Source organism: Rhamphochromis sp. 'chilingali' (assembly GCF_963969265.1).
Source record: "Rhamphochromis sp. 'chilingali' genome assembly, chromosome: 2".
NCBI lineage: Eukaryota > Metazoa > Chordata > Actinopteri > Cichliformes > Cichlidae > Rhamphochromis > Rhamphochromis sp. 'chilingali'.
Window position 1 is genome coordinate 61,083,776 of NC_137930.1, and position 25,140 is coordinate 61,108,915.

The following is a 25,140-nucleotide window of genomic DNA, read 5'->3' on the forward strand; positions in this document are numbered from 1 at the left end:
CTGACTGAGTGGATCATGATATGATCTGGGGGAAATCAGAGCTCCCGTTTTTGGCCAGCACCTCACACACCTGAGTGAGTAGATACTGTTTGTTTCTACTCTGCAGAGAAAAAGAGGGCAAAAAAATGAGACCACACTAGAAACAGTGAAAAAATAACTAAAAGACTGACACGGAAGAAAGGCTCCTCCCTTCTGTGTTTTACCCAATCGTCCACACTTCTCATTTATAGCATATTAGCCTGCTTGACACTAGTCGGTACACTGAATGCAGTGACTAAAAAGGTGACAAAACACTGATCAATGCATGAGGAGATCAACCATGAAGGGATCCACTATGAAAAGAACAAAAAGGCAGACAGGAAGAAAGAGAATGCAAGAGACAGAGAGAGAGATGACAACTTAGGGACAAGAGCCAGTCAGAGCAGAGGACAGGTCTGGGTCAATACTCGCACCACATACTGCTGACACTGCACCACTCAACACGCGCACACATGCATGCCACACAAACACGCACATTGTCACAGACAGACAGACATCAGACCAATCAGTCAGCCGGTGTCAATGTTTCAAGAGGAAGACGGAGAAAAGAAGAGTGTGAAGGTATGTAGCTGTACAAAAAACAAAGTCAGACATGCCGGATATCCACTGCGTTCAAGGACATTTAACAGAGTGAACTAAGTCACTGTGAGCCCCGTCCAGCTTTCTTACAGCTGTCTATATATTAAGGAAAAACAGCAGACCCAGTATTTAAAGGGTCAGTTCACCCAAAAATTGAATAAAACAGTTTCATTTAAATTCTCAGCTGTTTCCAGGCACATTCCTTGTTGTGCTTCTAACTTAAAATTTTAATACAAATCAAGTTGAACTTAACTTTTTTCCTTTTCCATTTTTTTTTTACATCATGTTTTGATTTTTTTCAAATAATATTTACCAGCTGATCAATCAAAATAGCAGAAAACTAATTAGAAAATATCTAAATCAGTTAAGTTAACAGCAAGCAGTCGCTCAATCTTCAGCGTGAATATTTCATGGCTTTCTTCCCAGATAGCAATTTTTTTTTCCGGATGACTGGAGAACACAAAACATTTGAAGACATCAGATTTATCTCAGTCTTTTATTTATTTACATTTTTCCATTTCATAGACCGTATGACTATGCGGTTGATTTAGGGATAATCATCAGATTCCCCAATAATGAAAGAAATAATAATGAACTGAAGCCTTTACCTCATTGCACATGCAGCATACATATAGAAAACATCAAAAAATATATTTTAATGTGATGTATTAGTCATCCAAAACTCTTCTTTGCTGCATCCTGTTAGATTAGCTTTTGTTTTTTTTTTGTTTATTCGGTCATGTGCTTTAGCTTTTTAGTATGTGCATATGTGTTTGAGTGTGAGTGCGTGTGTGTGTGTGTGTGTGTGTGTGTGCGATTATCGCAAAAGAGAGGTCTCTCCATCTTTGAAATGAATTAGCGTGTGGTGCCTTATTGAGTGAGGTGCAGTGTTTAAGTGAAACTGATGAGAGATGTGTGAGCAGCGAGGACTGGGCTATAAGTATGTGACTGAGGTCACAGGTTAATCCCTATTGATTTACTCCACCGTCTGCATACAGCAGCACGGGAAGACAAGAAAGGGGAGGCCTGCCTTACCAGCTACCACACAGAACAAATGCAGTATTTAAAACAAAAACAACATCTCACACCTGCACCTCTGCACACATGTTAAGTGGGGTAAAGACAAGAAAATTAAGCATCATTTAATCCCTATAAAGTTAGTCGAACGCCCTCTACTTCTAAATAAGCATCAATGAGCAATATGATCATTGATTCAATTAAAACATGCTCACATCCTCGTTTCATTGTTTTAAACAAAATAAATAAAAACAAAATATGCATGTTTGCAATGCGTGTATTTGTTAGACAAAGAGAAGCAGATTTTTTTTTTTTTGCTTTAATCTGGAGAGCAGGTGAACTCACAGCGACCCCAGGCAGAGACCGCCGGGCCCGAGTACGTTTGAAAAGAAACCAGAATGAAACCTAAACAGAGCTGTATTTACAGTACAAACAGCATCCTCACAATCTCATCCCACAGAAGGACAGGTGAAATATTACATTAATATGAACAACTATTAATAATAACGCCCCCCCACCCCCTCCTCCTGCACCACCTCTTGCCCCATCACTCCTTCTCTCTCTCTCTCTCTCCGCCTCTAATCCTATCATGCGGGCAATAAGTGTATGCACCATGAGCACATTTAATTTCTGCGGTTGGTTTTCAGCGAGCCCAGAGGTGAGCCTTAATAAGGATCAATGGCACTTTATCTGGGACAGCACCCACTTCACAGCATGCAAATTACACAGCAACCCTTAAAAAAAGAAATGGATTTAATTAAAAAATGTAGAACCACGGGCTCTGGAAATTCAATTAAAGGATTTATGCAAAGGTTGGCTAGCTTTTTGTGTTGCAGTTCCTGCTTATATAATGAGCTTTTCATATTAAAAATCAATAGGTAATCTGGGCTAGGGGATCGGCTGCTTATGTACATTTTTGAAATCAATTTGAAAAATAGTCCATCAGCTCTGTGTGACAACAAAGAAGGGAGGGAGTGGTGCGTGCATGTGTGTGTGCGTGTGTCAAGTTGTGAGGGTCAGCAACAGGAAAACGGTACCAGTGGATGAGTGAAAAAGAGGTGATAGGTTACATCTCTCCTCTCTGAGGGTTACAGGAGAAAAGCTCTGAAGCTCTAAAGCTATGAGAGACCAAGGGTGAAGGAGGCGATGTGGAAGAGTAGAGGGTAAGTGAGTAAGGATGTCTCTCTGGCCAGGTCACTTTCTGGCTCTTTGGCCTGTTCTGATCCCTTCTATTAGAGAGAGTGTCCCTTGGCAGTCAGGGTCTAGCTGGTTCTGACCTGTAGCTCTTGGGTAATTTAGCCCAGCCCCAACTCAGACTCAGCCCCGACTCAGACAACCCCAGCTGGGGAGCCGTCCTAATGGTCTCCCTGAGGTGTCTGGAGCTGGAGGAGCAGAGGATGTGGTTGATTCTTTAAATGATGTTTCTTCACAAACAAATCTTAGCCAGTCACAGAAACACGTCTTAGAAAGAGGTACATGCAGAACTCATGCACGCAAAAAAAAAAAAAAGTGACAATCTTTTGCAGACTTAAGCTTTTTTTTGTTTGTTTCATTGTTGAAAAATTACTTCTTTTCTTCTTAAACTTCTTCTGTTTTCAACAGGGATATTGTTCATCCTTCCTTCACACTCATGTTGTATAACTGTACGCAGGCATAAGGGGTGAATGACTGACTGCATACAGCAGCAGACTGTCAGCATTTGATTGGTTCTTTATTGATCCAGACACGCTTTCCATCACATCAACTCATCCACAATAAACCATTTACACAGTTTCCCTGTGCAATGGAGCACATAACCAGGCCTCAGGCCATCTCTGTGCACCAACTGGGCGTGCGTGTGTGTGTGTGTGCGTGTGCCTGTGTGTGCCTGTGTGTGTGTGTGTGTGTGTGTGCCTGAGCATTTGTGTGTTTTCTTTAATGAAATGGTATCTCCATGGCCAATAATCCCAGTAACAGGATTGGGCAGAACACACATGTCAATACAGGCAAATAGGATTGTATGCTTTTATCATGCCACACCAACACATCTTGTTTCTCACTGCCTGCTGATGTCTCTCTCTACGTAGTGCAGCAGCACGGCAGGATACGTCTCGCAGGAATATCACATTGATTATATCTAGTTCTTCAAAAATGGTCTAAAACATGGCCTCTAAAGGAAATCTGAATCATGACAGCGTGTGAACCTCATGCCAGTTGGCATAATATGTAATATTCTTTCTACCCCACTAAAGAGAAACCTACACAGTGTTTCCAGTCAGGCTGGAGCTGACCCCCTCCTGTGTAGCCCCTAATCATCCAAGAGGACTCTATTACAACGGCCTGGCAGCTCATCTAACCTCACAGTGAAGAAGGGTGGGGGGGGGGGCGGGCGAGGAGATTGGGACCTCTGCTCCTCTTTCTTTCCACATGGTTGAGCAGCACACACACATACACACAGGCTTCCTAGGTGTACAGCAAAGCTGCCCACCTCTTTGGGCTACACCAGATAGGAGATGGAGCATCTGACCTTATGTCTGGCTGCAGGAGAGAAACCGATACCGAAGTAACAGTGCCTGCTGTACTCACACATAGCACCAACCAGCCATTCTACGGTGTGTCTGCTAAATGGTAATGCTGATGTCTCTCTTGCAGGATTTGTCTCTTGGGTTAACCCCCAAGCTGCAGGATTGAGCTCCTGGTCACATTAGGCAAGGCTCAGCTGAGAAGGAGGCAACGCCAGTCCCACATCTCGTGCCTGAACCACTGACTGCTGGTGCCTGGTCAAAAGTTCAGCTTGTGCATATGTAAAAAGGTGGCTGGGTGCCCGAGGCAGGATCTTGGGTAAAATAATCATGCAAAAACGCTAAGAAGCATGGGACTAGGCGTGAGCGCTGATGAAACCGGCCTCTGGGAGAATCGAGGCGTCTGATTGGACCAGTAGAGCCTCTTAGGCCTGTGCCCACAGCACCCCTCCCCTCTCTTTACCCATTATAGTGGATGATGTACTGGAGCCACTGCCCACACACTGGTCTCCATTCAGCTCAGCACTGTCTCTGCCTATAGTTAAGGTATATACTTGATGGGTATAGGCTGAGCCCAGCTGCTCAGAGCCTGAGGGTATACCGATCTTGAGGGAGCAATCAGTCAGTCAACAAAATGTCACAGGGTCAGCGATCCAGCATGACAGGACGGTGACAACTTCACAAAGGTTACAGCCAAATTAATAACTGCAACAGTCACTGAAATTCATTATGTGCTGTTTAAAAGTGTGCCCAGAGTTCAGATTCAAAGGAAACCATCTACAATCTAGAAAGACCCACAAATCCTACAATGTTTGATCAAATAAATCGACCAAGATCTGCATCAATCAAACTTTTCTGCATTAAATTGCTCTAACTAAATCACTTGATAGCAGATGTTTTTTTGCCTCTCTCGCTCTCTCTTAGGTCTCTCTCTCTGTCACACACACACATACACACACAGACACACACACAACTTCAGGCCAGATCATTTGGTGCTGATAATCACACCAAAGGACACAGGCAAAACTCCCACACTAAACACGCTGAATTAAAGAAACAGGAGTTACAGGCCTGGTTGCACAATCTCTGATAAGTAGATCAAGGCACAGGGAGGGGAACATGATGTTAGTGAGAGATAGTTTGGCTGATTAAAATGTCATGGCTCTTTATAGATGTCTTTCTCAACTCAGCAAAATTGAATCAGTTCTGTGCATCAATAGCAGAGTGGGCTGGGGCTCCCTGCTAATAGAGAAGTTTCTTTCTCTTAAGTTCAAACCACAACACAAGGAATGCAAAAGCGAGGAAGTCACACATGTTTTGATTAGACGTGACCAAAGTACGGCAACAAGAAAAGAGACAAAAAAAGCGTGCAAGTTCAAAGATAACATAAAAGAGCAGGAAACAATTAATAAGGGGCGAAAACATGGGTGTGATTAAATGACCGACCACGGCACATATAGCCCTACATGACATTTGATCACCTTTACAATAGCAGTCAATTAATGACTTGGGATCACATGTAGCTCCAGGTGTTCCAGCCGTCTCTGTGTTGCGAATTCATGCGTGTGCTTGTCCATGTGTGTCTGTTCGTGTTGAAAAGCTCTATTTTACCCCACCTGTGCTCATATAAATCAAACCTGTGCTTTAAATGAGGGGCTGGTTATTTGCGCAAGAACACACATGGGGGCTTTGTGATTGTTTTTTGGAGTCAACATTCTGCTTATGTTTGCATCCCAGAACAATCTCCATGGATCCCGCAAGCGTACGCAAGCAATTAAAGCGATAGCATCTTCATATCCCTGCAACCAATAACTGAAATAATATCACTGTTTTATTAAGCCCTTAATGTGGGGGCAGAAGGAGTGAGGAGTGGGATTTTAAAGAGGATACACTTTCAGGGGCCTTATCAAGCCCAGATTTAAATAAGAGCAAATGCTCAGCTTAGGGGTGCGTCTGTGTATCTGTGTGAGTCTGTGCGTAAGGCTGTGTGTCTGCGTGTGGCCTTTATCAGACATTAGTTTTAGCTAATCGCTGTGTCAGCACACCAGAATTTAATTACTAGCTCTACCTTTGTCCTTTAATATTTACTAACATCTACACTTCATTAAATTAATGACATATAAAATTTTAAAAAAGAAAAAGAAAACCCTCTGCTAATTGGTTATGTGTGCTTGCTCCTAAAATGTTAGCACCCATTCCTTAAGATACATGAAAAAATACACAGAAGTATCATCCAGACTAGGGTAGCATTCCAAATAATGTGATTAGAAGGAATGCTGGACAAACTTTGGCTTTTACGAATGAAACACGGGACGAAGTGATTAAAAAATTAATTCTAAAATAAAGAGACTGGACGCAAAAGAGTGCTTTGTGACAGAAAAAGTCAAACTGAGGAAATATTCAGCCTGGCATTTTGCAAAAAGGTGCTGAGGAGCCGTTCCTCTCATCTCTCATCCTATGTCAAATGGCGGAGAGACAAATGACGGCCCGAGGCCTTGTGTCTGTCAAACATGATGGATCAGAACAACGCTTCACTAAAACTCCACCACGCTGCCTTTCAACATCACATTTTCACTTCAGTGCAAACACTAAATTGATAAAGTATGAAGAACAGCTAATGGAAAGATGTAATAGTCAAACTAAAGCATATATTAGGAGGCTATGGAGCCTAAAGGGTAGAGTGCTGCTATCCATTGAAAAGTCTTAGAGAGCACAGGACACAATATGGACTGAAATAAATCACGGTGCTGGATTTTATCGTTCATATCTAAAGCGTGTGAGGACGTTAACCTCAGGCACCTTATATCATCTCGTGCGCACACACATATGTGCTATTAAAACGTTCCCACACATACAAATCATGCAGATGCTTACACATTCACAACAGTTGGTGTCTGAGCCACACTGTAAAGGTTAAACCCTTCACGGGAGTTTAGCTGTAAGTTGTCCGATATCTTATGATCCAACCAGATGCCACAGCGGATGCTGTATGCATGTGTGTATAGCTGAAGTAGTGCTGGGCAGCTTCATTACTGTAATCCCCAAAAAAGACACTGTATCACAAAAGTGCTGAGCCAAACTCAAAATCCTTCCTTAATGCCATCCTTCCAAAACTGGGTAGGAGTTCTCAGATCAGCCACAACTCAGGTACAGATGCTAGAGGTTCTCCTATACTGTGCGCTTGTGTCTGTAAAACAGCAGTGGCCTTGCAATGGCACCCCACACAAAACTATACCCATCCAAAATATACTGATTGGTCGGGGAAACTTAAATCACTGCAACAACAAAGAGCTGCCACATTCAGTAAAAATGTATTAGGCACAGAACTTTTTTTATTTTAGTACTTAACTGCATAGGAGCTAGGGCTGGGATTAGGCATTAACAGCAGCCTATAATAGTCGCGGTTCTCTGGAATAGAGTACTGAGAGGATAGAAAACTGTCTTTCAGGGTTAAACAAACAGTGCCATGCAGAAGAGGAAAACAAACCACAAATATCTCTCTATCTATTAAACCCAGACTCTTTCCCTGAGCCTTCAGCAGATCTACCCCTCTCCATCCTGTTCCTGTCCTCTCTCCCAGAAATGTGCCAAGACAAATACGCCGGCTCTGTAAGCGCTATATGAGAGTCACAAATTCATAGACTGGCTTTGCATTTAGAAAAATATAACTAGCTGCAGAATTACTCCAGCGCAATGAAAAGTAATGTCAAATGTTAACCAGTCGAGCGTTTCAGCGAGCCTTCAGGCAGGCTGAGCTACAGCCTGCGCACTCGTGAGGTAATATAACACTTTCTCCAAGCTTCTTTTCTCGCTTACCATAGACTTTGTGAAAGGTCTGGCCAGTGTGAAGAGAAAGGTCATCAGCCACCAGCTCCGGTGTATGGAGGTGTACATCATGTTCCCAGGATGCAATGCATTGGAGGTGACACCGTAAGGCGAAAGCCGCCGGTGGAGCTCGTTGCTGAAGAGGATGTTGCAGAGTTTGGCGCGGTTGTAAGCCAGCATGGACCAATAGTCCTTCTTTGAGGGGGACAGCAGCACAAGGTCCACTTTGCCACATGAGTCTAGGAGGTCTGTGAACCTGAAAGATAGTTTGCATTAAGAGTAGTTAGTGTGAGTCTGCCTCGGCCTGCGCGTAGGCTTTCCGCCGGCAGATGTGTGGCGCTTTCTGCATACAAATCAAAGACGTGACATGATGTTCTTTAATTGCCTGCGACAGAGCTGTTAAAATCCAGATGTTTGACAAGGCCCCTTAAACATTACACTACTCGTTGTGTTATTACACGCTCACACAAAAATCTCAATACACGAAAACTACACTGTGTATTTATGCGTCTGTGTGTGTACGTATGTGTGAGAGGCGCGGGATGAGGCTCCAAACCAGCGGAACACATCCTACATATTAATCCAGTCATTAGAAAACAACCAATCAAAATGTCACCTGGTTTCCTTGTTGTGATTTTACAAGCTCGCTGCCTCTTGTTTACTGTCGCCTTCCGCAACATCCTTGCTTGGCTAAATTACAACATCTGCAGGCTTTTCATTTCATGTGCTGCAACTTCGTAACTACTTCAGCAAGTAGAGGTTAATAAATCAATTGCCTCGACGCTAAAGCCTTTTTTTTTTTTTTTGTAAATCAAAATTTGTTTGCACGACAAGCCGAAGCTGTGCCTCGTTACAATTGAATGAGGTCTCGCAGTGATATTAATGTCGAGATTTTGGTTTTCAAACATGTCGTTTACTGTCTCTGAGCTGCAGCTTAGATATTTCAGAGGTAATTTCATTAAGGATATGATCTCTCGTTTGACCAGATCTGATGTAGTACTAGAGTAAAGTACACCTGTATTGGGTCAATTCCACAGTAAGCCCCTGTGGTGGAAACTGATAAAGTGTCCAGCCATTACTCCTGCGTCCATCTTTTCCATTCCTGTCCCTTACAGGTCACTGCTTTACCAAGCGGACAAGGGGCTTAGGGAATACAATATACTGCCAGGTCATGGGTCACCCACTGCCTGTGAGGGGAGGCTAAGTAAGTAAACATGAAATCAGCGGAAAGTGAAAATAACACAAGCAAAAAAGGGAGGGACTTCAGTGGATGTAATATAGGTCTGGAATGAGGTGGACAGAATGGAAGATGCAATATGAGATATTGTCTACTTTTGCTCCTTTATTCCTTCTCTCTAGTCTGTGTTAGTGTGTAACTGACTCTCTCTGGTTCTGCTTTAGCCTGCTTTGAAGGGGTTAAAGCCACTGCTGATTGTTGAGGACAGAAGGAGAGAGGCAGTGTTTGTGAGGCAGAAAAGGAGAGCAAACTGTAGGGTGAAGAGTAAGGAGAATACCTGTGCATTCTTACCACTGCAAATACATAAAAATAGTACACATCTTCCTTATTCTAACCCGACAGTTTTTACACAATCAAAACTTGCCTGTACCCACTTTTCTTACTGCTTTAGCAAGTTTTGTGTCAATCACATGTCAATATTCCCTTCACGGCAACCTTTCCTTCCATGAGCTTTTCCTACTCCGTCTTCCTCCGACTTTTCCTACAGCTTGTAATAGCAAAGTGACCCCAAGTGAATCTGAGTGTCAAACCATCCCCTCTGCTGCTCCTGCCCAATCATGCATGGCAGCCTGTATAACATAACTCATATGAGGGCCCCTGTAATAGTGCTGCTGTTTGATCTGCTAGAATAACTCTGCGTATGTTCGCGTTGTCTCAGGTCACTCTGCCAAGCTCCAATCAATCACTGCTTGGCCGTCTGACTGACTGAAGCCACGATCAATGCTGCACACAGACAGGGACTGGCTCTAAAATACATGGCTCGGGGTCTGGGCTTACAGATTACTGCAAGACTCTGCGCTTGTCTGCTGCATAACAGAAAAACTTGAGCCTTTGGAGTTCCTTGAGAAAAAAAAATGGAGGAAAGGGCTGAGTCAGGGGGGTCAGACATAAAAGAGCAGATACTTGATCAAAGTAAATTTTAGCTGATAAGGCCATCCATCATGCTGATGATACGTTTAATTCACAGTGACAGCATGCGGAAAGGAATGAGTTTGAGTGAGTGAGGCTGTCATGTTTGACAATACGCATAAAGTCTTATCTGTCAACTCGTCAGGAAAACTAGCCAGTGCAGCGGCTTTAAGTGCACGACTGGCGATGAACTCCTGAAGACTAGACAGGCTAGTTCTGGGCAATTATCAACGTGACTTTAATATGGAAAGACCTCACTGATACAGACAGCAACCTCTCGACAAACAATCAAACATATTTATACTCACTAACACAAAACTAGTCAATCTTCCTTTTCTTTACCTATGTGACTCAGAGGAAACCACCACGACACGTGCTGGGGCTGAACGACGCAGCACGTCTTGTAGACATTGCACTAGCAGGAAGTGACCCAGATGGCAGATCTGGAAGGTGGACTCCAGGTTGTCTTCAGTCAGCATATAGGGCTGAGTGCACACTGCTGCGTTACACACCAGAATGTGCAGCGGCCTATGGGAGGAAGAAAACAGAAAAACAAAACATGTTTGACTGATTGTGAAGTGAAAACAAACGGCCAAGGAAAAAGATTTCCTACCATATCAGGATGAAGAAGATGTAATGAGAGACAGAGGGAGGATTTTTTTTTTAAAAGAGGAGAATTAGAGAAAAATGAAAGCAGAGAGAGGAAACGGGGTTTCTTATTCCAAAGTGCGGTAGACTTTAGAGGTCTCCAGAGACAGAGCATCAGTAATGCTGATATGATACAGAGGTTTCCAGTGCAACTCCCTATGGATACACAGCTACTGTAGATACCAAATACAGCTGGCTGGGATCCAAGAGCAACACCACAATGAAAAGCAATCTCAAACAGTTTCAACACACAGGGGTGGTGAAAGTAATGGATGTTGATACTGGCTCTGTGGAAGCACTTTGAGTAACCAAACCTACCAACACATCGACTCAGAAAGGCCAAGCAGAAGAAAACAGATCAAAGAAAAACCACGCGCTAAGTCATGGAATAAAAAAGGAGCTGGCATTATTAAAAAGGTCCAGTGAGAAAGCATATGTTTTAGGAGACGGAGACATGCAAAGCATTTTTATTCTTGCAGAATCCGTGTGGGCGACTGAGCAACGCTTCCCGCTCACACGGAAAGGGAAGGAGATTGCTGGATTGGTCAGGGCAGCGAGAGATCCTTGTCGGTGACAGCGTCGCTCCAGCGAGCTCAAAACCACAGTAACACAGTCGAACAATCCAAACACACCCCACCAATTTTTAATTTCTTCCATTAGAATTAATTATGAGGCCGAAGGCAATTTGTGTACCCTGTGTTTAAGACTGCCTACTGGATTAATTAAAAACTGGATGCTGGAAAATTAATGTGTGAATTGTTATGCCTTGCTATAATGAGCCATCCCATGCTATTACATAGTAGTGTACTGTACGATCACCTTCAGGCCTCTGAACACACAAGGTTCATTAAAGAGCACCAACCTAGGCACAAGTCAACTTAAAGAACGCCGACCTCAGCGCTTTATCGGCAACGCACACACTAGGAATGTGAGATATTTAAATTTTCGCCCAAAATAAAACAATTGAGGAAGACTCACTTAATTAAAAGAACATTCGTAAATAAACAACCTCTGCGACCTGAGTTTAATCCTGATAACACGAGATAGGAGAGTAAAAGTTGCTGTAATGCTCAGAAATTTGCTCAGAAATCGCTCTAAGCTTAAAAGTAGGCAAAAAAAAAAAAAGACTGGTTGTTTTTGCCCCAGTGTTCACATGTCTAATAGAGTGTGAAGTACAGTAACAGTGTGCAAACCTCTTGGCTCCATCCCTAATTTAGTGGCTAGGGGCAGTAATATCACAGACACAAAGCCCGACCTCCTCAACCTTTCACTGCAGCTGTTGATTTAAACTAACGCTTACGGCACTTACACCTCTTTAGCATTGCATGTTATGACCTGTAAAGGCAAAAGAAAAACAAAGCATCACAAATTGGTGATCAAAAAACTCCACAAATAAACAACTTTCCTCTGGTCAGTGCAGCGATTTCTCCCATGCAGCTCAGATGGGCCTCTGGTGAGTCTGCTTGTAATGTAAAAGGCCTGTTAATTCGACTGCCCACCAGTTAGTCCCTCTCTCATAAGCGCAGGTCTAATGAATGTCTTTAATAGGCCTACTGCTGCACACCACATTCCCTCTGTCCACATTAAGACCTCACACAACACTGTGTGCACCGTGCAATCTCAGCGCTGGTCAAACGAGGGTGTTAACTACCGAACGGGGAGACATCAGTTTATATATTTACTTTAAATAACCCCCCTGGGTATGACCCCTGACCTCTATGATAATGTAGGCCAGCAGGAAGAGATTGCCTGTGTGAGCTTGGCTCGTACTGCTGGTCGTTAACGATGCACTTTGCTCCAAACACATATACAGTGGATATGAGAGCGCCACTCATTTTGACCCACATTTAAACTCGCACTACAGAAGCAACATAATAAGGGAGCAAAAAAATAATCCAACCCTTACAAGAGTATAAATGAATGGAAGAATTGTGGACGAAGGTTGTCTGGTTTGTATATAATTTTTAGTTATATTCATTTGTTTGTTTAGTTTTTAAAAATCCTCTATTACATTTTAAATGCTTGAAATTAAAACTGAACTCAGTAAAAACAAATCAGAGGTGAAAACAAATTCCACGTGTTAATTACGGACCGTTCAGTAGAAATTATATTAGGGCCTTCTGTCAGTGCCGTCCTCCATCAATTACATCCCAATGAAACTGCGCCACATTCAACAATATCAATATCCAGGTAATTTCATTTCAATGGACAGGCAATTAAAGCAGAATCGGGGTCAATGGAACACAAAGCAGCGTGAAAGCCACTGACTAAAGCACTTAAAAGCAAGAGAGTGAGAAACGAGAGAAGGAAAAGAAAAAGCCTCTGATTACATTTCACCTGTCAATGACACACTGCAGGAGCATTATTGTGCATGTGCGTATGAGCATGTGTGTGTGTTTGTGTCTGTTTGTCTCTGTGTGTTTACAAGTGTGTGTGTGTGTGTGTGTGTGTGCCCGCGTATGTCTGTATGCACATATTTGTGCGTGCTGTGTTTGCCGCTCCTGTGCATGTTATGCCTGAAGACATACGTGCAGTAATAGAGTGGTGGTAGACTCAGACAGCTGCCCAGTGCCATTCACAGCTCAGAGCTCCCAGCCTCCACTCTGCTCTGTTCGCCTTCTGATGAGAATTAATGTACTCTGACGTCCCCTGGGAGTCCCGCACTCCCCCCCCAACAGCACGGCTAATGAAGAAATACAACCTTGCCAAAATACTGAGGTGGAGAGAGAACGACACAGACGTAGAGACGACACGAGAGAACGGGAAAGAAAGAGAAACTAAGGCAGATAAAACATTTGTAAACAGTGATATGCAAAAAAACTAAAGTGTGAGAGGACTGAGGAGTTGAAAGGAGGCCAGCATAACTTGAGTGTGGGTGGGAGGGATATATGTAAGCGCAGGGAGGGAACTATAGGACACAGAGTGAGGGAAGCCACCGTGAGGTTTGGCTGTGACCCAAGACACGTGTCCTGGATGGCCATAACCTGCCCCAGGGCTGCTACGGGCGATGACTGCCCGGCCTCTCCCCAAGGGGCTCCCTTGACACCAACACCCCCTGCGCACACACAAAAACACACTCCCCTGCCTAGAGACCTGCGGGTGGATGAGCCGTATGGATGATAGAAATTATGACCCCAAAATAGCAACCGTACGAGCGGCCACGGGACGCAAGACACATGCTATAAAAGCTGACCACCACAAAATAAGTGCCATAAAGTGTGTTCGACCAATGTCAAGCAAATCGACACAAATAGACACACTCACTCCTGGGGCCTTCCCCATATGGTGTCCATCAGTAACATTTTAGATGTCCTTTCAGTATGGCATAATAAAAGAGATAAATAGTTGCTAGTCCTAAATAAAAGACGCTATTTAGTCCCCACAGTTTTAAACTTAACTGTTTATTTATTCCTGCTCTTAGACTAAAAATAAGTCTGAGCAACTAATAGGAAATGCCATCATTTTTTTTAGTTGGGCACGCTGCCATAACTTTAATTAATAAATCATTTTTAAACTCTTCTCCTGTGTTTTCCACACTGGAGATTCTCCATGTTGTTTGATTGTCCAGGTCCAACATCACGCAGGGCAATTTTCCATATGCAGGGCACCTGCATGAGCATCACCATTTACTGTGTGGTTTTGTGGGACCAATGCCAGCTGAATTCAGTTGTGACCAGCTCAAAGGCAAGAGTAAGAGGAGACAAAATTTATAAACGGCATCTATTACACCACGCCTGCTTGATCCTAAAAAACACACAACCTGCATTTCCAAAACAAGGAAGGGATGAAAATGAACAACATTGTGTTTAATACTTACAGCTTCATTGCTTTGAAAGATTCAGCAAATTCCCTGACGCTGCGCAGAGAAGCCAGGTTGCACATCATTGCTTCAACTCTCGCTTTGTGCTGTTGAGAAAGAGAAAACAATATGATCAGAAAAATACAGACGTAACAGCAAATTAAAAGACATTTCAAAGACTTTTTTTTAGTTTTTTGCCCATTTTAATCGTTGTTGTCAAAGGAAATAGTGATCACAAGTAGAGGCTGAATGTTTGCATTCTGTTTTATTTCACAGGACAATGCAGTGATTCAAGTCCTGGAAGAGTGATCGCTCTTTGCTTGTAGTCCCCATGTTTTCCCCACATGGGGATTCTCAAAGTAAAACTTTGATGAGAATCCAGAATCCAGGTTTCCAGTTACCGTCCTGTCTAAAGACTCTTAAGAAACTCATAAGTAGTGACAGTGTCCTCTCCCTGCATGTTTGGGTGTGGCTCATCTCACACCATATGTTGGCAGACAGATAGCAGAGAAGAAGAAAAAGATAAATGACTTGAGAAGTGAATGCATAGCTGCATTTACACACTGCTGAAGACAGGCTAAATATTCATCATCCCCTCCATCCTACTGTAGCATTGTGCTGCAGGGCAAAGGCCTCAGCAAAAATGCATGCAAGGACCATATCTGTTTAATAAAATCATACAACGGGGTTCATCAAGTCTGTCAACTCACAGTCTTTCCATGCCTTTCTGTCTCTCCCCACTCTTCCCTTTATCTGCTGAGGCCCTCGACCAAAAAAGCCAGATTCGGTCTACCTGCCCATATGAGCTCACATGGGACTCTGGCATATGTTAGCACGAGTGCGTGCCGCATGAATTGAGATGGAGCATGTAGATTCCAGACTCCAGAGCATCCCTCATGCTCTGGTCTCTGGGCACAGTAGCACCAGGTATTCCTCCTTCCTCTCACCCGCCATCCCAGAGGAACACTGTCAGCTCAGATTACACCCGGAAAGGCGTTCAGCTCGCCATCCGCCACCACTGGTGTTGCTCCCCTGCATCCCCTCTGATCTGATCTCCTGTCTCTGGGTGTCATATGGGAACGTCTTTCCTCAGCGTGTCTGTCTCAGCACAGCTAAGTACACATGACACTCACAGCAAGGACGCTCCATGGAGCAGTGAGCACAAAGAAAACAATAAAGGGTTAAGAGCATCTTCTGATGGAAATGTGATTCTTCAGGCATTTTACAGACACCTTAACTGCCCCAGGGTGTGTTTATACATGCATACAGAGGCACACGCACACCCGCACACGCACACAACAAATTCAATGTTGTGACTCAAGGGTAAAACCACGCTATCACACCATTATCTATGCCTGAATTATTCTCTTGATGCCACTCTATGCCATTATATGGATGCTATTACAGAGCATTAAAGGGCTGATTATGGCTATTATAGATATGATTATAGGGTACCTGCTTATATGATCTGTACACAGCAGTAATCACAGGTGAGAGGAGACAACTGTCTGATTTAATTGCTTATATGTGCAGTGTGCATTTATACTCTTTGCCACTTTCACAAGGTATACATGCACATAAATGCAGGTGGATTGAAAAGTAATATTTGGTCACCAAAGTAACAATATAGTAGGAAAACCTCATTTGTAACACATATGTTTAAAAAAAAATCATCTTCAGTTGTTCATTTTACTGTGAGAAAAATGAGGCATTACCTCCGAACAAGGTCAGAAGAGACAGCAGTGTGATAATTAACAGGTCACTATAAGGCCTCCTCAACAGGATAGCTCTCTATGTGTGTATGACCAGCAGAGAAGATGAGAGCAGGTGTCAGCTTGACGAACACATATCCTCTTCTCTAGAGACATGGAGGGAAAGGAAAGGAGAGATGGAGTAATGGGAGACCAGAGGGAGGATAGAGGGGGGGGTTGAAGAGGGGCCACTGGAGCAAATCCAGCAGGGAGAAGGTGAGCAGCCTGCCTGCCCGCCCGCCTACCCTCCCCCTGCAGATTGAAGTCTTGCGAAGAAAATAAAGTTTATTGCCTGGAAAGAGGGGGAAAAAGCATGTAAAAAGCATTAAAGCGATGGAGGTGAACAATTAGACAGATGGCCAGGTTTTGGAAGGAGAAGAAGAAAAAAAGGAGTAGAAAAAGACGGAGAACGCATAGACGCAATCGTTCAGGGTTTTTATGAGGACCCTGACAACTCCTGGTCTCTTCAAGGGCGAAGGAAAAGTGAGAGGCAGCGAAGCCTCTCTGGTTAACTCTGGAGCAATCGCTGAGTAGGCAACACCACAGAGCTCGGCTCAGGGTGACAGTGCTTACCGCCCCCCAGCTACACACAACCTATCGCTACAACTAAAACAGAAAGGCTAATTCTGAGAGAAACGCGGTAAATAAGCTCCAAAAATGAGAAACCGCTGCAAAGTGAGCGTCCTCGTGTCTACGCGTTCGCAAAACAGGCACGTGTTCAGGACAGAAATCGGCAAGGTCACCGTGAAGATAACATCACCTGATGCCTCAGACTACCGCTGCTGCCAACACCTCTCACCTGTCACCTGCCATCAAACCCAGAAGACGAGCTATCTGTAACAAGACAATGACCTTTAGGACTTTCACCATAAGGAAGGAGAGAAGGAAGGACTAAGAGCAAGGATGGAGGCAAACAGTTAAACTTTTCCTCGGTGAATACAGAAAGTTGGCAACTGCAGAGGTTCTCCTTCTCTATCCTGCTCTTTTCCGCGGCGTACCCAGGAATGACATGTGATCACTGCTGAAAGAAAGATGGAGAAGGAGGAGAGGATAGATTGGGAAGCGCTCTAATACAATTATAACCGGGGCCATCCAATCCAATAAAATGAAGAAGTATTAGAGCAGGGGAGTCCCATCCTGTTCAATAAGATACTGGACCACTTTACTAACTCTTAAAACACACACACACGTGTGGGCACACACAGGTGCACACACTTCGCTGACCCCTTTAATAGCACAGAAGCCACCCCTAATGGACGCAAGCAAGTGGAACCACCAAATAATACACTGTCTTAATGCACTAGACTCAATCTCATCCCCCTCTCCCCTTATCCTTCTCAGCCTTCACTCTCATACTTTAACCCCTGCTTCCATCTTCCCTCACCTTGTGCTGCTCACCACCTCAGCGCCTCTTATAGATCACCAATGCAGAGGCAACACTTAAGGAATCAGAAAAACCCCTATATATACACAAAACACTTAGCCCGCAGACCCCGGTTAACGCTTCAGACGAGGAGAAGAAGCGAGTAAAGGAAGACAACGCAGTGTCGAATTCCTGTGGTTTGAAGTATCACTCCTGAATATGAGATTCGTAATATTAATATAAAGCAACAGCAGTATAATATGGACATATCCTAACCAGCAGGTGCAGAGGTAAGGTGTTGTAATGGCGATGAAAGTGAATGAGCAGGGAAGACACCATGTGAAAAGGGCACCTTATAAAAGCAATTAGAGAAATGACTTTGAGCCCCTCTTCTTGCTCTGTAGATTAGAACAGGCCTCGGAGGGAGGAACACCAAGGAACTCAGATCTCTATGACCTTGGCCGCAACACACCATACTAAATTGGCCATCAGCTTTTAAGACTCATATCATAGATATATATTTTTAGCAAAAAGAAAAAGAGAGAAGGAAGGAGGGGGGGGGGGGGGACTGTGGAATGTGCAGGTCATATATCATCCTGTCACAATTATGACGTTTGTTCATAAATACCAACCAATCTCCTCTCCACCTGGCTAAGTCACATGCCTATGCATGCGCTATACACCGACAAAGAAATTAGACGCACACACACACACACACCCCACGTGTGGAGAACGCACATGCACATCGCAAATAAAGAAAAGGACACATCTGGCTGGGTGCCCTACCACGGGTCTGAGAACTGACCTCCACACACAGACAAAAAGACTGAATACACACTCAGGTAACGACATGCATTCGAGCACCTAACGCACAAATGAAAGCACGCGTTCTGCACATTACAAACACTAAACACACACAAACAAACAAAATGCACGCCCGCACGCGCGCGCACACACATCCACTTACTCACTGGCATGCACGCACACTGCAATTAATAGGGAGGCAGGTCTCTGGTGAGGAAGAGAAAGTGCCTGTTCAGCACATACAGGCAGAATATGCAATTTCCTCCAGTTAAGTCTGTATTAAATTGATTTCTTCTTTCTCTGACACGGACTGGGTTTTTCCCCTCTAATGAAAGCTGGATAATCTACAGGTTTTCCCTTTCCTGAAATCAAGTTACAAATCAAGCAATTGCAGGGGTAGATATGGGAAAGGTGAAGGAAGGACATGGGATGATTTTCCAGATGAGAAACATGAAGAATGAGGCGCCCACGTGCCGCTGCTCGTAACGTGGGCATCAGGGGCACCTGACACGCGCGCGGGGAGCAAAAAGGCCAGGCCTCGGTTAAGTACTCAGTTGACATTTCTGGTCAGCGACGGCCGTGCCATGTTAGTAAGCGCGGCTCTAATAACTGTAATTAATTAAATGCGTGAATTAGTAAGCACTTCAATGAGCTAATCATTCATTCAAACCTGTCAGGAAGTCACATGGAGGCGGAAAGCTGGAGAAAAGCGCACTGAGCAGAAAATGACTTTAAAAGAACTTAAAGATGAGCAGTAAAACAAAAGGTATTTAGTTACTTTAATGGGTAAAAGCAGCAGTACAAAAATATACGAATAATTAAATTCAATCTTTTTTAGCAGCAATGTGTAATTTAAATAAACCAAAAGTAGTCATTACAGAGGCAACGTTACATAATTACTTTTTATAACACCTATTAACTAATGTGTAAGCAGAATTTTAATGGTATAGCTGGTAGAGGTGAAGCAGTTTTAAGTACTTTATATGCTGGTGTAATTTAATTTTACTGAATAGTGAGGCGTTACATTTTATACGCTCATTACAGGTTTTCAAAATCTTTAACTTTAACTGTCAAATAAATTTAGTGAAGTAAAAAGTGCAATATTTCCCTCTAATGTAGTAAAGCGGGAGTATAGAACAGCTTCTGTAATGCATACAATGCATTATAATACAGCATAATATAATTCAGCAAAAACTTTCTTAGAATATGCTGTCATTTTTAGAAAGTGATTCCAAAAATCTAAATTAACGTGCAACCAGATAAAACCAAATTCACACAACAATATATAAGAAATTATGCAGGGAATTATTAGGGTTTGGCTTTTTGGGGGGGTTACTGCTAGTAAACATGAACAATGGCCATGTAAATATACAGATGAGCAACTTTTTGGAGGCTATCTGTGAGGTGAACGGACTGCACACACAGAAAAAGAGCGAGATGATTTTGCATTGAAACTTGAGGTGATCGAGCTTGGCGTTATTTTATAGCTATTGAGACTTTGGCTACCTTTCCAAAGAGACAGACAGGTCAGACAAGAGGAAAAATAAAGACAGAGAGAGGGGAAGGCATAAGAGCAGACAACGAGAGAGGGAGAGAGAGACAGCGATGGGAAATGAAAAGGACAGGGCGGTCATCATAATTGCAGAGTTTGCTTTTCGGATGCAGACAGACCAGGGCCATGGGGCCTGAGGCAGATATCGGATTGCACACAAACACACACATAAAGCACGCACGTACAAGCTGACACGTGCACCCATATATACAAACATGCACATTAAAAATATTTCACCACAGTGGAAGTGTTGTTTCATTAAGAAGAAAAAAAAGACGGTTAATATAAAATCGTTTTGGTTTTTGTTTATGTTTCATAAAGAATCAAGTGTGAAGTCAGATAGCAACATCCAGCTTTCAATCCTAACGGTGTTTTATCATAAAGCTTTCTGTGTCAGTGTGCGTGTCTCCATTTCTGCCTCTACTTCCCTTCTCCCCTCCTTCATCCAGGGCACAGCCTGATCAGATTTACATTAAAAAGTGATGGAGATTTAAATAATGTGTCTATGTTCTCAGAAAGACATCAAGAGATTTTCATCTTACTCTTCTCTTCTTCTGTCTCTTCTTCTCCATTTCCTCACCCTCTCCTGCTCCTATCTCCCCCCCTCATCTTACCCCCTCTATCTCCGCCAGATTCGCAGACAGTGCACATTTTCCTGCATGTCTTCAATGTAACCGATACCCCTAACAACCAGGATTTTAATGCGTTCCATATTGCTCCCTAATATTTCAGATCTCAGAATAAGCACTGGCAATTACATATTTACACCCAACTTATTTTGCAATTCTGCACAGGGACTTTAGTGTCTGGCTGAACAGCGCACGCAGACTTAGCTGCTGATTATGTTGTGGTTAGATAACAAAAGAGATGGAGAAAAACTCCTAGGCCCTGTGCATTTATATTGTATATACAACTTTCTGTTTGGGCGTGTCAGCAATAAAGCTCCGTTCGCTCAAGTACAAAATAATGCGTTCTTTTCAAGTGCGACAGTAATGTGATTGCTTTATCTAAACCTGCTAGTTTTACTCTGTTTAATTTCTCCTGAAACGCTCGTGCTTTGTGCCATCTCAGTATCCAGAGGCCTGGTAAAGCACCAAAACCATTTACACAAATGTATACTGTTGTAGTGAACACACATCGGCTGTTCAGAGATAATAAATTAAGCCCCTTTGATTTGGTTATCCGAGCCTCCTTTTTTGTATCAGCGTTATAAAAACATAAGCATAACATAATTGAATAAGAAAAGAATCTTGCAATTAAGGAACGTGTAGGCCTTTGATGTGAGTAAGTGTATAATAGGCCTTTTGATGAGGGAATGTTTTATACTCCGCAGGGTCTGGTATGCACTTTGATTAAAAGCTCTTTTGTTCGGCAATATTCTAAACTGCTTACCATTTTCCACTGTCACAATAGTTTAGTCTGGAAAGACAGGAGATGGTGCCTTTTGCTCTTTCTCTCTGGGATAGAAAATCTAGCCCTTTCTCGTATGAAATCACACGGTAGAGATACTCTGTTATCACCACGAGTGCAACAAACGGGGAATGTAAGAGTGACCTTTTAGCAAAGGGATAAAAGGGAGGCACCATCTGACATCAGAGTGTTTGTTTTTACTATTAACATTACTTCAATTTCCAAAGTCAGGAGCACGTTCATCAGCAACCCGCAAATGCAGGTGCTGAAGCACGATTTACATGATCTGTCCTGTCTGCTGATAAGGGTAGTTTTGCATTCAGTGAAAATGCTTGGCAGATTTGAATAATAGGATTCTCATCATGTATCTTTAGCCCCTTGTCGCCTGATAATAGCCTAAAAGACTCTGGTTGAAAAATATAATAAGTGCGGCATGTGACCTCAGCAGAGGTCGAGGGTCAGCGAGCCACGGATCGTCAACAGAACACTGGCGTGACAGAGAATAAATGATGTCTTGTAAACAAATTGAATTATTGCTTTAATTCATGCAGTCTGATTCAATTTGCAGGAGGAGCGATCCTACACAGGGGAACGGAGGAGTGAAGGAGTGACAGCGAGCAAGAAGGAAAGAAGAGGACGACGTGGACGCACACCTTCCCCTCCATCACTCCATCCCACGATGTCTTTGGCTCCACTGAAGAAAAGTAACTGCATTAAGAGTCCCGATCATCTCGCAAGACTGCGTGCTGCTTTCTGTAGACGGCGCATCTTCCTTTTGTCTCTCAGCTAAATGTATTAAGGTTGTGTCAAATTAAGTTCGAGCTGGGACCACTGGGTTGACTTTCTGCCCTGGCGCTAAATGAGTGACAATATCTGAATTTTATAAACTGGTGCACCCAGAGCATGTTGATGAAGAGGTTTCTTCTTTTAGATGTGGATGCGATGGAAAAAAGGAGAGCTAAAATCTGAAGAAATCTGCTTATTGTGATTGGCAAACAGGAAAGCCCATCCTCCTATGGTACAACCCATGAACCTAAAAAACCCCGTCTAAACCATCAGTATTACTTTCGTCTATCACCCAAAGCTACATTAGGTCTCTCCTCAGTTTGCTCCTTAATTCCATCAGAGTAATCCCACATTATTGCCCTCTAACAGTACCCTAAACGGAGAATAAAAAGTTTGCTCCCCTCTAGCAGTGTATTACCAGGAAACAACAGGCCCTCTCCTCATTAAGTTATAGATATAAATGCTCCAAAGCATGAAATTACCCCCGAGCCTCCCTCTCCAAATAACCTGGTTTGCAAACAAATGATCCGAGCACAAGCAGTAAAAGGCAGATTATTAAAATAATAGGAGGGATTTAAATTTGCATCCACAGAACAATTCGGCAAAGGACTATGCAATTACTCCTCCTCTCCTCCTCCCCTGTTCATTCCACCTCTCTATACCGGCAAGCCTAGAGTCCCTCACACTTTATAGTGTCCATCTGTTCTGTCTAAGAAACAGGAGAACATTCTGGTCTCTTCAGGTGCATCTGCACTTGTGTTGATGTAGCTAAATGCAGGGATGTGTGAGCTAACTTGGTAGTTTGTGGAGCTTTTGTCGAGTCAAAACCACGATCAATTCCCATACTCAGCCCTAGCCAAGTATTTCTCTCCTTCTATGATAAATATCTAACTTTATCCCGAGACGATAACAGTGCCTCCTCCTATGCTGGGGTAAATGGGGAGCGATGAGAGAGTGAGGTAAGCAAGAACGGACAAGGCAAAGGGTGCTCAGATCTGCATTACCTCTGAGTTATGGCCTCCATTTGCATCTCAATCAGCCTCTTTGGAGAGCCTAGCACCTTGGTAACACCCCCATCACACCACAGCCACCCCAGGTAATCAGCGAGATTTAGTGGGACTGGCAGTCTACCATGGGCACCCCCTGGCTGGGGCTCGCTGCTCATTCCCAGCCCCTGGTTTCGCTAAGGGCCCTCTGGGCCACATCCAAACACCGGAGAATGGCAGCACTTAACAAGACTGAGGAAGACCAAAATAGACGAGCAGCAAGAACAGGCCATAAAAAAAGAAGGAAAACAAAGCACCCATGTGATCATAATACATCTTCCCGCATAGATGTCTGCATAGTGCTCTGAATTGCTGCCTCATTATAGCAGGGGGGTAAAGAAAAAAAAAAAGAAAACAAATGTGAACTTGTGACCTCAGGTGAGAACATTTTGTCTCCGAGCTGATGATGACACTGACATCGCCGCGCTGCACCCCTGCAGCAACATCAGGCTCTTTCTAACGTGTAATGGGAGTATGCGCACCCACAAACAAGCACACACGCACACAGCCACATGGTGCGATTTGCAGATAGTGAATGCTCCACTTGAGACTTGCCTCTCTAGTTAGCACTGTCTCATGGCTGGACCCTGCTAAGGCATTATTACCTACAGTCAGCCCTATTGATATTGTGACTCCAGCATCTGTTCACCTCCTTGTTACTGCATGGACCCCAGCACACTGTCCTATCTGACTGTGTGCATGGTTTGTGTGTGTGTGTGTGTGTGTGCATCTTAGACCTCTGGGCATGAGAGTAGTCACTTTGCACAGTAGAAGACGAGAGGCTGAGGAGGCTAATAGAGAACCACTGAACACACCAGGGGCCTAATCAAGTGCGAAGGACACATACCCACAGCTCCAAAGCTCTCTCTTAAACAAACACTCTGGCCTTTCTTTCTCACTCTAATCTCACGGATGCTCACAGATACCGATGCCACATCACACAAACTCTTTGTAAGCAAAACAAAAATATAACGAAGAGGGGCGAGACCGAACTTTATCTGCAAATACAGATGGCTCGGGTGACCATGGCAAAAAATAAATAAAAAAAGAGGGAAACAAAAGGCAAACAGGAGGGGTGCAAGGAGTGAAGATGGAAAGACTAAGAATGAGGAGCTGAGTTTCAGTTATCAGAATCAAATATTAGTGGGGAAAAAATGGGGAGTGGGCAACATTAATCAAAGTGTTCACCTAGTGGGCAGCCATATGGCAGATCAGCACGCCAACAGTGCAAACTTGCTGATCTTCAGTAACGGAGTGCAATTAATTCCACTAGCTGCATTCATCTCTCCCTCACACGCTGAAGGAAGGGAGGTAGAAAAGAAGGGGAGAGAACAGAGGAAGGTTTGTTATGACTCTTTACTCTTCCTTCTAAACTCTTTTTTCCCCCCCAATCTCTCTCAAAGCAGAGGAATCAAACCTTGGTGATGAATGAGGTGGACACAAGGGCCTCAGGTAGCTCCTGTGGCGATGGTGGGGGGTGAGCGACGAGGGGTGAGTCAAGAAAAAGCGAGAAATTAGGAAGCGGAGAGGAAACAATGGTGGTGAGGGATTAGCTTATTGTAACATTTGTTCAAGGCATTTGTAAGACCTTGAAATCTATATTTATGTGTCTCGTTTTCCTTCAAAGACTTATTTTTCCTAATGAACACAACCTAGTTTAAAAATCTGAAAAATCCCACTGCATTTACTGAAAGTTTATAAGGCAAACGGTACCAACAGCATCACCAAAATGACTAAATTAGAATGCAACTCTATTTGCAAAGCATCGTAATGAGTGTAAGGCACGCACAATACCACTGGTCAAAAAATAAAGCCTCATAAACACGATGTAAATCCTATTATCCAGCCCGCATAATAGCTTTTTTACACAAGAC

General features: G+C 43.5%; 1 protein-coding gene across 2 annotated transcripts in view; it reads right to left on the reverse strand.

Moving 5' to 3' along the window:
• The window catches only part of wwox (WW domain containing oxidoreductase), a 144,158-nt gene that overhangs the window by 84,127 nt on the left and 34,891 nt on the right, over nucleotides 1-25,140 (reverse strand). For both annotated transcript variants that reach the window (XM_080907182.1, XM_080907181.1), the window contains 3 exons: nucleotides 14,573-14,661; nucleotides 10,450-10,635; nucleotides 7,953-8,217 (listed from right to left, as the gene is read on the reverse strand). In XM_080907182.1, the coding sequence (XP_080763308.1) occupies nucleotides 7,953-8,217; nucleotides 10,450-10,635; nucleotides 14,573-14,661 (540 nt within the window). The remainder of the gene's footprint in view (nucleotides 1-7,952; nucleotides 8,218-10,449; nucleotides 10,636-14,572; nucleotides 14,662-25,140) is intronic.